This window comes from Carassius carassius, chromosome 9 (genome assembly GCF_963082965.1).
Source record: "Carassius carassius chromosome 9, fCarCar2.1, whole genome shotgun sequence".
In the NCBI taxonomy this organism is placed as follows: domain Eukaryota; kingdom Metazoa; phylum Chordata; class Actinopteri; order Cypriniformes; family Cyprinidae; genus Carassius; species Carassius carassius.
Genome location: NC_081763.1, coordinates 21,457,426 through 21,470,585, shown reverse-complemented (window position 1 = coordinate 21,470,585; position 13,160 = coordinate 21,457,426). Strand labels below are relative to the sequence as shown.

General features: G+C 36.0%; 1 protein-coding gene across 3 annotated transcripts; it reads right to left on the bottom strand.

Moving 5' to 3' along the window:
• Positions 1 to 2,956: 2,956 nt before the first annotated feature.
• Positions 2,957 to 12,511, bottom strand: LOC132149280 (WD repeat domain phosphoinositide-interacting protein 1-like). Of its 3 annotated transcripts, none has more exons than XM_059558397.1 (13): positions 12,165 to 12,511; positions 10,671 to 10,753; positions 9,081 to 9,250; positions 8,841 to 8,937; positions 8,650 to 8,747; positions 8,403 to 8,495; positions 8,144 to 8,214; positions 7,879 to 7,986; positions 7,564 to 7,728; positions 7,373 to 7,480; positions 6,373 to 6,503; positions 6,144 to 6,295; positions 2,957 to 3,546 (listed from the first exon to the last, which is right to left on the bottom strand). In XM_059558397.1, the coding sequence occupies exons 1-12, from the start codon at positions 12,221 to 12,223 to the stop codon at positions 6,180 to 6,182; spliced, it is 1,299 nt and encodes a 432-aa protein (XP_059414380.1). In that variant the 5' UTR covers positions 12,224 to 12,511; the 3' UTR covers positions 2,957 to 3,546; positions 6,144 to 6,179. The 3 variants fall into 3 exon arrangements, with proteins under 3 accessions (XP_059414380.1, XP_059414378.1, XP_059414379.1); XM_059558395.1 differs by having other exon boundaries at positions 6,195 to 6,295; positions 12,165 to 12,510; XM_059558396.1 differs by having other exon boundaries at positions 6,195 to 6,295; positions 9,081 to 9,247; positions 12,165 to 12,510.
• Positions 12,512 to 13,160: the final 649 nt, after the last annotated feature.

Genomic DNA, 13,160 nt, shown 5'->3' with positions numbered 1-13,160 from the left:
AATACTGGCATTATGTCAAGTTAAATTTTCTTAACTCCTGGCTGAGAAAGCCGAAAGGGGAATATAAGTACACTAAGCCTTTGATGCTCCAAATATTTGTGGTTGTTGCATTTTTTCCTCCTTTCTATGTATTTTTCTGAGATTGTTTTTCACAGAAACATTGGCAGGATTAATTATTATCATCATAATATGCTGTTACACACTAAATTTCACTATAACGAGAGTTCATATGATCATTATATGCTGACTTAAAATGTCTGGTTAAATTGTAGCACTATGTAACCTCAGAGCCTAACAAACCAGGTTACAGTGCAACACTACTGTGTGCGCTCCTCACAATGAAATGCTGACCATCATGCCATTTTAACTTAACTACAGTTTGAAGGCAAAGGTGAAAGCAGATCATCGAGTTAAAGCATATCTAAATACATGACAATTAAACACGCTGATCTGATTCATCGATAATGGGTAGAGTGATAATGGATTACTTAAAATGTCCTTGTGAAGAAACTTATGAAGTTACTGTTTATGTGTTATGATTATTGTTTCAGTAACTTCCAGAAGATGTATCACAGGCATCTGTGTCTATGCCAAACCCTGTATATATAAGCAGCAGACATCAGTTGGTTTGTAGAGGAATATTGTTCAGTACCTTGGACAGCTCATTTATCAGCACATCAGGGCCATTTTTTGATATTCAGATGCTCTTGTGCAAATACTTGATGAAATGGATAAAAACTCTGGAATGGGTTCATTTTAGCAGTTTTAGGTAAATAGGTAAAACTTTATCATCAATATACCATTCTGAGACATTTTTATCATGGAGGCATCAAAAGGTTCCAGATATTAAAGGCACCTTTTCATATTGGTGACTCTGTGTTTGTTATTCCCCCTTTTTGTGTTTCTTCCTTAATTTCTGATAGAATATTTTGCATTTGTCAATAAATATATATTTTTTAAAATGGATAGTTTCGGTCAGTGATGCTAATTGGTCAATATAAATGTTTTATTTATGATAAAACATGGTTATGACTGCTTCACTGAGCAGATCTGTGTGTCACTGGGCTGAATAGAGTGATTGATTACGAGGAGAAGCATTGATCATTTCAAAATGCATTTAAACTCAAAAATGCTAATCTTATTGAATATCATTAGTACCTTTAATATGCTTTAACAAGAATTAGCATAAACAGCAAGGGCAGAGAATACTACATGAAATCTCTTGAGGAAATGACCTCAGAAGTTGAACAAAACATAGTGGGATCAACAAACTTGTTCTGACTGGATAATGCCCAAAGTTCAACATGTTCTTTTGACTTTCAAAACAAATGATGATCAGTGTAGCACAGCTGACTCTTGAAGAGTACTGCAGTCCTCATGTTCACTTGAAGGTTATCTTGTTCACATTTTATCACCGAGGGGAATTATCTAGTCTTCATGATCTCATATATGTACAGCCATGTGTCCTATATAATTTTATAGTATGCTATTGACATTTTTTGTTTGTTTGTTTTGATATTGTAAAATAGAGGATGCTACATCACACTGCATAGGCCTCATGTGTATGGTATGAAGGATCTTAGGCTCTCTCACTGGGCCTGCCTGACTATGTAACAAAATGGATATTAACGAAAAACCTAGTTAAAATCAGCTATTAGATTATCTAATCCGACCTATGGCAGAAATGAATGACTTTAATCACAAAAATGTTCATGGTGTTTTCAGTCTTAAGTCATGAACAGCATGCATATTGAATTATAATATAAGATATAATTATAAAAACATTATAAATAGTGTTATATTTCATAATATTATATCACAGTTTTTCTCGCTTGTTTAAACACATTTCTTGAACTATGCCTCATATTCTCAATTCCCCAAACTTCTTATATTCAGGTCAAAATGAAGCTCTCCACTCAAAACAACTCAATCTTGCTGAAAAACCAAACTTTGCTCTCAGATATGACACACAAACAGTCAAACACACACACTTCAACACAGTTTTACACATGAGATAAATTCAAAACAATACTCCAAAAACCTGTAATACCCCCCAAATGTTTTATTACTTAATTTAATGTACTGTAGAGTACAGTACAATAGACCAAACAACAACAAAAAATAATTTTCTGTTCCAGTATCTTGTTTTTTTGTTTGGAACAGGCCAAAGAACCTCTTCAACATCACAGGCTTTACTGGCCTTGGCCAGGCAGCAGGGGTAAAATCCTCTCGCATGCCTGATGTCCACAAATGTTCACAAACATGATTAGTCATTTTGTCAGTACAACACTGCACTCTGTTAGTATTACCTGATGTAAACTATGACAACAGTTTGGATGATAAGTCTGAAATTTCTGATTCGAGAATTGCATCAAAGCCACTGAGAAAAACTGTAAGCTGACTTTGGCCCTTTATCCATCAAAGGTTCTGATTGGTGTGTGATACATTTTGACTCCTAGTGTTTCCACTTGAGTAATTGTGTGCTAATTGAGCTCAAACTTTGCAGACTTGAGTGAACAATATTGAATGCTAGTGCTTTCTAAATGACCACATGGTGTAAGCATTGAGAAATGTAGGAATTTGTGTGTAGAGTTTTGCAGTAACAGTTCACCAAATCTGATGTGTTAAATCATGTGTTAAAGCAGGGGAATAATGTTTATAGTTCAGCAAAATGGTGCTTTTTCAAAAATGGAGTTATGGTTTTGAAAATTTAGTTCAAAAGTCTGGATACAGACTGGAGAAAAACTGTAATAATAGAATATTACAATTGAATTTTTGTTTGTGAAAACAGTGATATGTTTTTAGGAATAGAAAGTCCAAAAACAGCATTTACTTTTAATTTACTTTCACATTTGATCAGTTTAATGCATCCTTGCTGAATAAAAGTGTTAAATGTTTTGGTTTTGATGGAAAGTATCTATGAATAGATGAAGAAAAGACCACAGGAGACAGGAGGTGGTTTGCATAATTCCATTCCTAATAGATTTCCTATATATTCATTTCTTTTCTTTTTTTAATCTTTTGGTCTTGAGCAATCCAGCAAAATACTTTGCGCTCTTACAAGTAATATCATAGGCACATACATACAAAACATCCTGTTGTATTAGTTTTCAGGATGGTAACATGTAAACATATTACGTATCAATACAGCAAAACACATATATATAAAAGTAATTCCCCTTCTCTTATAATTCAATATGATGGTGTTATAAATTAAAAGAATAAATTGCTACAGTATTACGACTTAATACAATGTTACGTAACTAGAACAATATGTGGTTATATTTCAGTCATGCACCTCATTTATAACACACCCTTCAGGGGTCCGAGTGACAACGACCCAAATCCCTGATCAACTCAACTTAAGATATTAGCATTTCAAACTTTCCGTTAATAATTTAGCCCCCTTAAGTTAGGTTTTTCATTTGTTTGTCCTTGCTCATGCACTGAGGGTCCTCCTGTGACAGTTGTTGCCTCCACCTGTTCTCTACCCTCTCACGGTCGTCTCCCCTTGCCTCGCCCAGATCCGTCACGGCACCAATTTATCTACCGGAAACCAGAACAGAGCTTTATTGTTCCCTTAGCCACGGGTGTGTTATAGCCAGATACAGATCTCAACAGGAGCTAGCTGAGAACATGTCCGAGCCATATCAGTTAGCCACAATGACATTTTAATACACCACAAAGACACTCAGAAGGTATATAAAAGCAATAGCAATGGCATCCGAGTATGTTAGCCCAAACTGACATCCTATAAATGATCAAATCCTTCTGACATCAGAGTCCTGAGCTCCTTCATTTAAAGGAATAGTTCACCCGAAAAAGATACATTGCTGAGAATTTACTCATCCTCAGGCCATCCAAGATGTAGATGAGTTTGTTTCTTCATCAGAACAGATTTGAAGAAATTTAGCATTCCATAATTTACTCACCAATGGATCCACTGCAGTGAATGGGTGCCGTCAGAATGAGAGTTCAAACAGCTGATAAAATCATCACCATAATCCACAAATATTCCACACGACTCCAGTCAGTCAGTTATTGTCTTGCGAAGTGAAAAGCTGCATGTTTGTTTTTAACTTTAAACAGTTGCTTCCATCTAAAATATGAGTCCTGTTTGCAATATTGTGTATATTATTGTGCAATGTTGTGTAATATTCTCCAAAGAAAAAGTAATTTTGTCTGAATCAGGAGAAAAATATGCATAGTTGAAAACAAAATATATGCACCAAGTTAAAACAGTCCAAAATAGTTTTTAAACAAATATTTCAGTGTTTGAAGTGTTTTAGTGGACAAAGAGTTATTATTGATTATGTAGTGGTATTTTTGCCACAGTTTAAAGTTAAAACCTTAATAACGGATTTGCTTCTTACAAACCCACAGTCTTTTGCTACACAAGATGTAAACTGATTACCTGGAGTCGTGTGGATTACTTGTAGATTATTGTGATGATTTTATCAGCTGTTTGGACTCTCATTCTGACGGCACCCATTCACTGCAGAGCAACCATTGGTAAGCTACATTTATCCAAATCTGTTCCAATGAAGAAACAAATTCTTCTATATCTCACAGGGTTGTGTAAATTTTCAGCAAATTTACAGTTTTGGGTAAACTATCCCTTGAAGCAACAGTTATTAAACTATCTGAAAGACTATAATTTCAGCTCTATCAAAACAAGTTAGGAAGTGTTAGTGGTAACAAAGGCCTGTTGGCCCACCATAAGTGCTCCACCATGTGGAGTTCAGTGAGCACTGCATCAATATAAATATTTATTTCTAGTTTCTCTTCTTGATCTTGAGATTTTTTGCATTGTATTAATGTTTCTTTAATTGTAAAAATGTAATTAATCCATTGAGCATCAAATGTAGCGTATGTTTAAACTGAAATACAATGTTGTGTGTGTGTGCATAGACAAAAATATGTTTGACATCATGCCATTTAGACTAAAACAGAAAAGAGCTCTCATAGTTGACACACATGGTTTTCTTATGTTGCAATGGTGATGAATGAACCCAGCATTTACTGCATCAAAACAGACAGAATGTAAAAGACAATTAACTTGGGTGGATTTAATACATTCTTATCCTTGTCCTGTCTGTGCACAAACAAACAAATTAGTCACCTAACTTCTGCTCTTGTCCATGTAAAGAAGATCAGAAACATCATTAGACTACAACAGCAACAGCAGGTCTAGTGTCAGAAAAAAATGTATTTCAACATCTAAGATGAATACAGATAATGTGGAACACTTTTCAATGATTTGTCATTGCTGTTATTTTTAAAACATCAGTCTATTGGCCACATATACATATTTTTAATGCTTTTGAAAGAAGTCTTTTTTTCCAACAAGGCTGCATTTCATTTATTTAAACATACAGTAAAATTTTAATATTGTAAAATATTATTACAATTTAAAAAAACTATTTTCTATTCAATATCTTTTAAAAATGTAATTTATTCCTGTGTTATCAAAGCTGAATTTTCAGCATCATTACTCCAATCTTCAGTGTCATATGATCCTCCAGAAATCATTCTGATATGATGATTTGCAGCTCAAGAAACATTTCTTATTATTAATGTTGAAGATAGTTATGCGGCTTCATTTAAAAAAAAAAAAAGAAAAAAAAAAAAAAACTAAATCAGGATTCTTTGATTAATAGAAATAAAAAAAACAGCATTTATTTGAAATACAAATATTTTGTTACTGCCAATTAATGCATCCTTGCTGAATAAAAATATTAATATCTATCAAATAAACAACATAATAGTTAAAAGGAATGATTTTTAATAATAATGATTAAGCTTTAAGTGTCCTACTTTGTCTGTATTTACCCAGAGCGTACATGAATGTAGCATTATTTCAGTCTAAATACATACCAATAACACCCCTGAAATATATACTTCATTATTTTATGTATTAAAGGAGTTATGCTGGGAGTGATATTTGTCATTTATGTTGTGTAATAGACAACATATTTATCTTCTCAATGTGATTAAACTGCAACATTTGGTCCTTGTGACATGCATTATTATGAACTGCTTTCTTTAATCAGAACCGAACAGGCTGGTGTTGGTTTGGTTCAAAATAATAAATCACACTAAGTTTGAGTGCTTGTGGACAGAGGGACAAGACAACCCCATACACTGGAATGCACCACCGCCGCTTGGACATGGAGAGGCTAGCGAATGCTCACGGGAGGAAATTCAGTTTCGTCGTCCAGACAGACAGGCCCTGCTGCAAACTCGTGCTCGGGAATCACCTCACCCTTCTTAGCTCCGCCATCCTCTGAGTAGCCTGAGATGAACACAGTTGGGTGATCATGAGAAAGAGTTCAAATGTAAAACTGTGTGTGTTTGAGTGTGTTGTGGTACCTGTGAGAGTTGCTGTGACGGGTCCAGAGGTGGGGATGGCCACAGTGGCAGCATAGGACTGGCATGCTTGCGGTGGCTCCATAAGTTCAGCTTTCTCAGTCTCCTCCCAATCCTTATCTGATCCAGACACCCTGGGGGTTAAAGGAGACTTCAGTGAACTGTGCCTGCACAACTGACAGACTTTCATGTTGTGCTCTATAACGTAACTTGCACACAGTCATAACCCAAAGTGAATTCTTAAATTATTGTGCTAAGTAATTTAAGTCATACTGTAGATAGATCTATCTAAATTAAATTATAGATTGTTTTTGTTATTTTAGTATTACTGATATACTATTTTATAGTCATATTTCTTAGATTTTCAGTTTCTGCATTTCTATTTATCTTTATTTTTATTTCAGATTTAGTTTTAATACTTCAACTTAAATGTAAAAATTTAATTTCTGCTTAGCTTTAATTTATTTAAATACAGATTTAGTTTGATTAATTTTAATACTTTAACATAATTTTCAACTTTTAAGTTTTGTTTTAGTTTTTTAAGCATAAGTGTTTCATCTAATATTTATACTTTAAGCTTTCTTTCAGTTGACAAAAACTATTTGTAAGAACTTTAGTTTTAGTTAACAATAACAAAAGTGGCTGTTTGTGGGGAACACACTTTATAAACACAGAAGTATCTGGAGTATCTTTTAGTAGATCTGTATGCATACAAATTTAATAAGATAATAATAATAATAATAATAATAATAATAATGCTTTGGTCATACTTTTCAATGCATTACTTGAGAGTCTTCATGTCATGACTCACTCTTTACACACAAGAAGACAGACACTAGTCGCCACCCACTGGCTTAAGGATGTAAAATGCAGAAAAAGCCATTGACTTAATTAGTATCTTTAAAACTTAACAAAAAAATAAATAAAAATCAATATTTGTGACCTTGTCCAGTTTTACTTTGAAATGACACTCTTTTCCAGTTAAAAAAGAGTGATGCCTCACCTGTGCTTCTGCACCAGAGTGCATTCACCCCCTTCTTGAGGATCAATGTTATAGATGAATAGCTGCCCATCAGAGGAGGCCACAAGCAAACGTGGAAGCTTCTGGATTCTGATTGGTCAGGTGAAACCCTTGAATTAGTTTTTTCTCATAAATATCTTTGTAGACTGCTGTGTAATGAGTGCAGGACTCACGTTGCCAGGGCACAGACATTCTTCTGACCTGCCATCTGGAGCCGGACTGTAGCAAAGGCTCGGTCTTGACTCATCATGCCTGATACCTGTGCTGGGAGGTAGCTACTGGCTGCTGTGAACATCTTACCTACATATGTTGACCAAGAGGGAGCTTGCTCCTCCCCACTGCAAGAGAGACACAAAAACACGGATGAACACATACACAAACACTGACAAAATTTCGATTTGTCAGTAAAAGCAGAAATTCTGACTCAATCGTTCAGTTGTTTATTAAATGAAGTGAATTGTGCTGGTAGCAAAGAACATTTTTAGTACCTTGGGCTGTGCTGTTCAAGCTTGAAAATGTGCACCGTCTCTGTATTGCTTGAGGCACAGAGGAACTGAGCATCTGGGCTGAAGGAAAGGGAGCTGATGTTGACATACCTTTGGTGACACAGACACACAAGGGTCAAAAACATACACAAAAACAGACTCTTACATACATACCACAGTTGACACAAACGTCTCCAACTCTCGTTTTCTCCTTCTGTATGATCAAAGTATCGTCACAGTTTATTGCTTTGAATCATCATCACTGTACCTCTTCATCCCCCGCCGGAACTCAAACAAGCGCAGTCCCTCTGGGATGGAGAAGACTCGAATCACTGTGCCCTAAAAAGCAGTAAAAAAATGAGGGCGGATCAAAAACACATCCCACTGTTGCATTTCACCCAAAAATCCTATTTTAGGAACATTAAAATGCTATTTCACGCATTTTGACTTTGTTCAGCATTACATGTTCTTGACCAGTTTGGTGAGGTTCACTTGGCTGGGTTTCTAGAAAAACAGTGGCTCCTTACCCTTTCAGAAGCACTGGCCAGTTTGGTGCCAGAAGCACTGAAGGTGATGGCGGCCAGTGGACTGTCATGAGCGGGAATCATGGTCATAGTGCTCTGAAGAGATGAAGAGACAAACATACAACCAAGAAAAAGATTTCTATGGTGCATTTGTCTCATGTATAGCAACAAACTCTGACAAACAAACCAAACAAACCAAAAAGAACTGCCTAAATGAACAGCAAAACTGGTTCTTGGCCAGAATTTTTACCAGATTGTTGGCATCGTAGACAATAATTTCCCCAATGGTGTCACTTCCTGGATATGCCAAGAAAGAGTTGGAATGGCTGATGGAGAGAGCACAGAGACCTACAGAAACACATGGGTGGCCACACATAAACACAGTGTACAGATTCATATTTAAATAGACTTATGAAATATAAATGTCCATTCTAGATCTACCTGATGGGTTTGATGGTGTGTTGAGAAGGGTCTTCAGGAGTTTCATGTCTTTTATATTGTGGATATAGATGGATTCCTCCAGACAGACAACCAGACTCTGCCGCGAAAACACATAAAAACAACAGACACAACAAACATAGCTAAACTATTAAAGAGCAGGGACATGCATTCAACTCATCCAGAAGCTTTAGAATTGATCATTGGCAGGTGTTTGCTGCAGAACAGCTGTGTTGTGTTTACCTGTCTGTTTAGTCGCACTGCTAGAATGTTGTTCGAGTAGCTGTAGTTGCAGATCTCTGTGCCCTTTTTGAAGTGGTAGACATTCATGCGACGTGGCATGGACTGACTCACCACCACAACCAGGCTGCTGGAGAAAAGCCTTTCCACGATATACACGTCTGAAGTTTCTGCTGAAGGGGAGCAGAGAAAAGGACACATTAAAGTAAACAAGCCACATGTAAACACATGTAGTTCATGTTCAAGCACTTTGTCGTCATTTTAAAAATTAAGTCAAGGCATCTTTACTTATATAATGCTTTACACAATAGAGATTGTTTCAAAACAACTTCATGGTAAGAAACAGGAAAATTATGCGAACAATAATAAATGATGCAAACATCTTTAAATATGGTGTAAAGCAACTCTAACAAGATGAGTGTCAATATTCAGCTGAGTCAGTTCAGTGTTGATTCAGTTCAGTTTAGTAAATGTGTAAAGTTCATTGATTATAAAACAATTAATTTGACTATATGCAACTCTGTAATAGTCAATTGTGTCAATCTTCGGCTCAAGTCAGTTCATTTGAATTCAATTCAGTTTAATAACAGTGTCAGAGTTGCAAAATCCATCCATTATGAAACAAATCTGATTCAGCTGTGAAGCAGCTCTATAAAGACAACACACTGTCATTTTCCAGCTCAGTTCAGTTCAAGTTTTGTTCTCATCTGATCAGTGTCAGTGCAGTCAAACCCATAATGTTCTTGAAGTGTCTTTTAAACCCCAACGAAGCAAGCCAAAAGTTACAGTGGAAAAGGAACCCAAACAGAGAAACAGAGAAAAAAAGCTTTATTCTTTTTAAGGATAAGCAACATTTAAAGGGGTAGTAACATCCATGTTTCATTATCTGTCATGTAAATCAATGTATGAATTTCAAATTGAAGTCATTATAATTGTAAAAGTCCTGTACATTTTGTTCCATAGAAGAAATAAAAACATACAGGTTGTCAGTGACATGAGGATGATGTAATTATTTTCATTTTTTGATTCCAAAATGTTTTTTGTTTTTTTTATCTCTTTATTTACAGATATTAACATATTTTGACTTTATGACTTTTCCAAGCATACCTTTTATTTTGCATACCTTAGCAAAACAGGCTGTTTCTCTGTCTGTAGTTTTTTGGCAGCCAGAAATATTTGAATGACTTTGTTGTGTTCTGCAGATACGATCTCAAACACATAAGGGTGTTGCCACCATGTAAGGTGAACCACCCCATTGAAACAGACAGGACAACTTTCTGACCTCTAGGGCTGAAAGCACAACCACAGATCACATACTTGTTTTAAGAGACAACCCTTGACAACCCTTATATTAAAAAATATATATAAAGTCGACTTTCTTTTCATTTATTTCTCATCAAAATACCAAGGAAATGAGATGGCATTTTCAATTTATTTGGTAAGTGACTTGTTAGAAAGTGGCTACACCCTATGATGATGACTACATTATATGGCACATGTTGGTTCCTCCTATTGCATGGTAGTTTGGCAGACAACCATAGTTGCCCGTTATATCGCATTCAAACTAAAAATAAGAAAGGAAGAATGTCTCACTGCTCTCATGAATGCAGTCCAGCTTGTCCACAGAGGTGACAGAGAATAGCCGGTATCCAGTTTTGGTGCCCACAGCCAAAGACCTGGAGAAACAATAAGATCTGATGTTGTATCAACTTTGTTAAATGAGTGCATCCACTTTACAGTTCTGTATCTAATTCACTTGTGCATATGCAACTTATAATATATAAAAAGCATGCTATAATGTAATATAATATAATAAGAACAAAAAATATATTTATTTATTTTCTGTGTGAGTCCCTAGGCTGATGCAACACATAATGAAGGAACACACAGATGTAATGGCTATCATAACAAAGGTTGATAGTAATTATTTGGCTTTCATACAAACAGAATAGTTTATGTCTGCTGCATGGATTTTTTTAAGGAAAGAAGTTCCACATCGGTTTCGTGGCTCCTCATTCCTCTAAACAAAGCTGTTCATGTCAGATTCTGTGCTTAGCATGTCCTTTCATACCTTTATTAGAGAACATAATTATGTCGCCACCATCACTAAACACACTGCTGAAATCCAAAACTAAATCTTGTGTTTAGAGCTGGACTTCAGTGACTGACTGATATGTGTTGGTAATTACCACTGTGACTAACACCCTCTATACAAAATGACAAGTTTCAGATTTTTCCAATACAAACATGCTTTGCCCCAAGAGACACATCTGACATCAATCCCTAATATATATTAGATCACCTGACTCTCAGTATCTCGTTTTGTGTTGGATTTGCTGTGCTTGACTTTTTTTAAGAAAAGAAACCAGTGTGATCAACCGCTAGAAAAGAGGAAACAAGCGGGTCAAACTGTCAGGAGACTGTGGACTGATCAATAAGATCACACACTCATGCAAATTCAGCTCTACTTGTGAGGAAAATGAAAAAAAAGGCAACTCAAACATTCAGTTTCTCCTTTAGTGTTAAATGTAAATGTGCTCTCTTGTGACTACTCAAAATACAGTGTAAGGACACAACGGCCCATAAATGATGCTTGTTTAGACCCATCTCAGCCCTAGTATCAAAATATGCAGTTGTAATTTCTGTGTAAATGCATTCATGACACATCTGAGCAGCATTAAACAGTGTGTGTAAAGACAACTTAATGCCACTTCAGAAGCGCTTCTGTGCCATCTTTGCAGTGCAAATTTGGAATAAGAATCATATTCACTCTTTAAATAATATGAATGGATTTTGTTGTGTTTTGTGTCACAGTTTAATCCTATTTAAAGCACTTCTGCCTAAAAAACTATGCAGAAAAAAAATAGTACTGATACAACACAAAGCTCATCTATCCCATCATGCAAACCGCCGCTATAACATGATTGGCCTGTTATGGAGATAATCAAAACAGACAATAAACTGCAATCAAGCCTTTAAGCAGAGGTGACCATTCCCTCTAGTGAGGTTTATCGCGGTTAATAGCATCTTAGAAATATCCTCCTCTGCAGATGAGGCCAGACTGATCTGCAGATGTGCGTCGCTTACGTGGAGTCCTGGTTGAAGGAGGCGCAACACAGCCCCGGCCCAACATCTCCGGTCTCCATCCCGAATCCCAGCGACCTCCTTCCCTCCCTCCGCCTTGGATCGGAGGCCTGGGATCGGTTCGACCTCTTGGAAAGATAGTGGCAAAGCGGAGACCAACTGAGGAGAAAAAAACTGGATGGTCCGAATATAGTGGAAGACAAATATACTCCAACGCTTCGACTCTTCTTCCGCCTCACATTAATGAATTAAAACGCAATTTTTAGGTACATTTACGACTTCAAGCGGAGCACAGAGAATGAAGCAAAACAAAACAGCTGATAGTTGTTGCGTCATATCAACATCACACACACTAGTGGTGGAAGAGAATGCGCCGTGTTGTCGTCCGGCTGAGCTCTGATTGGGCGAGTGAACTAAGGTAGACGCTGATTGGCTGTAAGTGCGGAATTCAGCCAAAAGGGGGCGTGGAATGAGAGTGCAATATTACATTATTCAGAATACAAATTTTCTTGAACTTCTTCCTGTCCGCAGTGTTTATTAGTTTTATGAAGTCAGACTTATGTCCGCGAAAAAATTATTTCGAAATGTTCAGAACTGGTTTTGAACCGATTCGGTGATTCTTAAACGCCTTCATGTGATTCCTGAAATATAGATTTCAAAACATTGCGAAATCCATTTCACTGTTGCTGTTTGTGAACGCTTTTTTATTTTTATTTAAGTTTCATTAAAAAATTGTGTTCACTGGAATGAACTGAAGTGTTCCAGTTTAGTTTATTTAGCAATTATTTAGCTAAAGAATACATAAAATATGTCATAAACATCACACAAGTTTGATTAAAAAAAAGTATTTATATCTCTCGGTTTACATTATTTTTCACAATTGAAATGGTGTTTATAAAAAATAAAATGCAAATAAAAATAAAAATGCAGTACAGTCAAGTAATTTTTTTTACGTTTTATTCATATTTCCGCTGCTAAACTTGAGACTCACCACATCGG